The sequence below is a fragment of the Callionymus lyra genome, chromosome 5 (assembly GCF_982586985.1).
Source record: "Callionymus lyra chromosome 5, fCalLyr1.hap1.1, whole genome shotgun sequence".
In the NCBI taxonomy this organism is placed as follows: Eukaryota; Metazoa; Chordata; class Actinopteri; order Syngnathiformes; family Callionymidae; genus Callionymus; species Callionymus lyra.
The window spans coordinates 4,150,916-4,153,082 of record NC_141822.1 but is presented as its reverse complement, the minus strand read 5'-3'; the positions used below and the strand labels follow the sequence as shown (position 1 = coordinate 4,153,082).

Below are 2,167 nucleotides of genomic sequence, written 5' to 3'. Positions count from 1 at the left end.
TATTTATATAGCGCTTTTCCAGACCAGGGTCACAAAGCGCTTAAACAATCAAAACAACACTCAATAAAATATATACTTTAAAGGTCAAGATAATACTGAGAACAACACAGGAGTCTCAGAGAATCAAGGAAAAGCCTGAACAATGTCATGAAATGTCATGAGAAACAAGTGTAGTTGCTGTCAATCAACCGTCTCAATGAAAACACGTCAACATTTTCTATCGTTTTTTGCCGTAAACACATCTTTTTGCATCTGTAAAATAGTCCAAAACTCTTCTTTACGCAGATGATGTGATGCTAGTTTTCACCTAAAGCTGTTGTTACTTTGTGACAAAAAATCCCCATCATTTCATAGACATAATAATAGACTAGAATAACAAAAATTCAGAGTATCGTAAAGTCCACGCCCATAAAAGGGCAGCGACGCACTTTAACAGACTCCGAAATAGAATAAAACGCACAACAAGTGGTCCCGCGGGGGTGGGAGCCCGTCGACCCCGGTGGCCCGTCGCAACCTCACGGGGCACTGTGACACGGCTGGTATTCGCCGTAAAAAGACAACTGGCTGTCCATCTTCAAACAATTCAAAACATGAAGTGGGGGTGTGTGTGTGTGTGTGTGTGTGTGTCTGTGGGGGGGCGAGGGGGTGGGTCGGCGGGACAGATGAAAGCCCACCCGCTCTCGTGGTCGTCCCTGCAGAGATCATAATAGCTCGTGTTCATCATAAATACATCATAAGTAAAGAATAGACGCAGAGATGATCTGCCGTCTTATAAGTTTTTGTTTTTAAACTAATAATGATTTACACCTGGACCTGGTTGTTGTTGTTGTTGTTTATTCATAGTCGTCAGGTGAAGTCGTAGGTTAGCTTCTTAGCGGGCGAGCTAACCTCAGAGTCGTTCGAAGAATGTGTACAAATATGCCAAACATTTTTCTTTTTGAACTGCAGTGACACAGGATTAGCTTTGTTAGCATTTCTATAGCAGGTTAAATACTGAAACAAATACACTGAAAACAAATAAAACAAGTTAAATAAGTTCATTTATTTTCACTTTTAGATTGAGATCGACCACAGTTGAAATGAAAATCAGAACTTCTTACATATACTTTAAAATATTAATATTTTTGTATTATTTATTACTTCAGTAAGTAGTAAATTATTTGTTTATAAAGTATTTGCACTTATTTTTGGTTATTATGAAATGAAATTGCTTACATTTGATTACACAAACAAGTTAAGATAATAAAAATAACTATATTTCCTAAAATCTGTTTTATTAAGTGTAAAATAATTGGATATTTGATGGATCTGGTCGACAGAAGCTGCATCAACTTCCCTGAACAGAAAGTGACCTCAGAGTGTTTGCAGTCAACACCAGAATATCAAGACCCGCTCACCTTCAGACCCGGCGCTCAGCGACAACAGTCCGGTCAGCATCAGCGCCGCCGCCGCCGCCGACCAGGCCCGCTCGTGCGGCCGCGACACCATCACCGTCGGGTTCAGAACCCCCTGCGAGCGGCGGCACCTGCGCGAGAAGATGAACTCGTGTAATAGATCCTTTTTGGGGGCAAGAAGAAGAAGAAGAAACGCCGGCGCTCTGGTCTCAGAAGAAGAAGAAGTTTCTCTCTCCCCGGTCGTCCTGCAGCCTCCGGCGCTGGTTGGACTCTGACAGCCTGGGAGAGAGCGACACAGAGGAGAACACAGAGGGGGGTTACTCTGGTACTCTCTCTCTCACTGGCCTGTTTGTCCGACCCTTTCTCAGAGCTGCAGAGGCAACAGCTGAGTGTGTGTGGACACATACACACACACACACACACACGCACACACACACACTACAGATTCTCACATCAGTCAGGACGGCGAGCAGAAAAGAGGAGGCAACAGGGGGTGAAGCCGGCCGAGGACGAGGGGAAGAGGCTGAATGAGGTGTGAAAAGGCTGCAGTGAAAGCTTTATGAACTACGGCCGCAGACGCACAAACACACACAGCATGAACGCACAAGAGCTCGAGACGTTATTGTACACGATGTTGAATCGTTCACAGAGAGCGACACGGTTACAATCGCTACTTCTACTGTTCCTCCCTCGTTTACTAGAGAAACGAAACTATCTTTATCAAAGTTCAACTATCTTTTTTTACTTAACCTCAGTGTGTAGGTGGAAATATT

General features: G+C 43.7%; 1 protein-coding gene across 1 annotated transcript in view; it reads right to left on the bottom strand.

The window, feature by feature from the left end:
- bmpr1bb (bone morphogenetic protein receptor type 1Bb) overlaps nt 1–1,497 on the bottom strand; it is a 22,243-nt gene extending 20,746 nt beyond the window's left edge. The window contains exon 1 of the mRNA XM_087790539.1: nt 1,398–1,497. Coding sequence (XP_087646665.1) covers nt 1,398–1,488 — 91 coding nt within the window. The 5' untranslated portion in view covers nt 1,489–1,497. The remainder of the gene's footprint in view (nt 1–1,397) is intronic.
- Nucleotides 1,498–2,167: the final 670 nt, after the last annotated feature.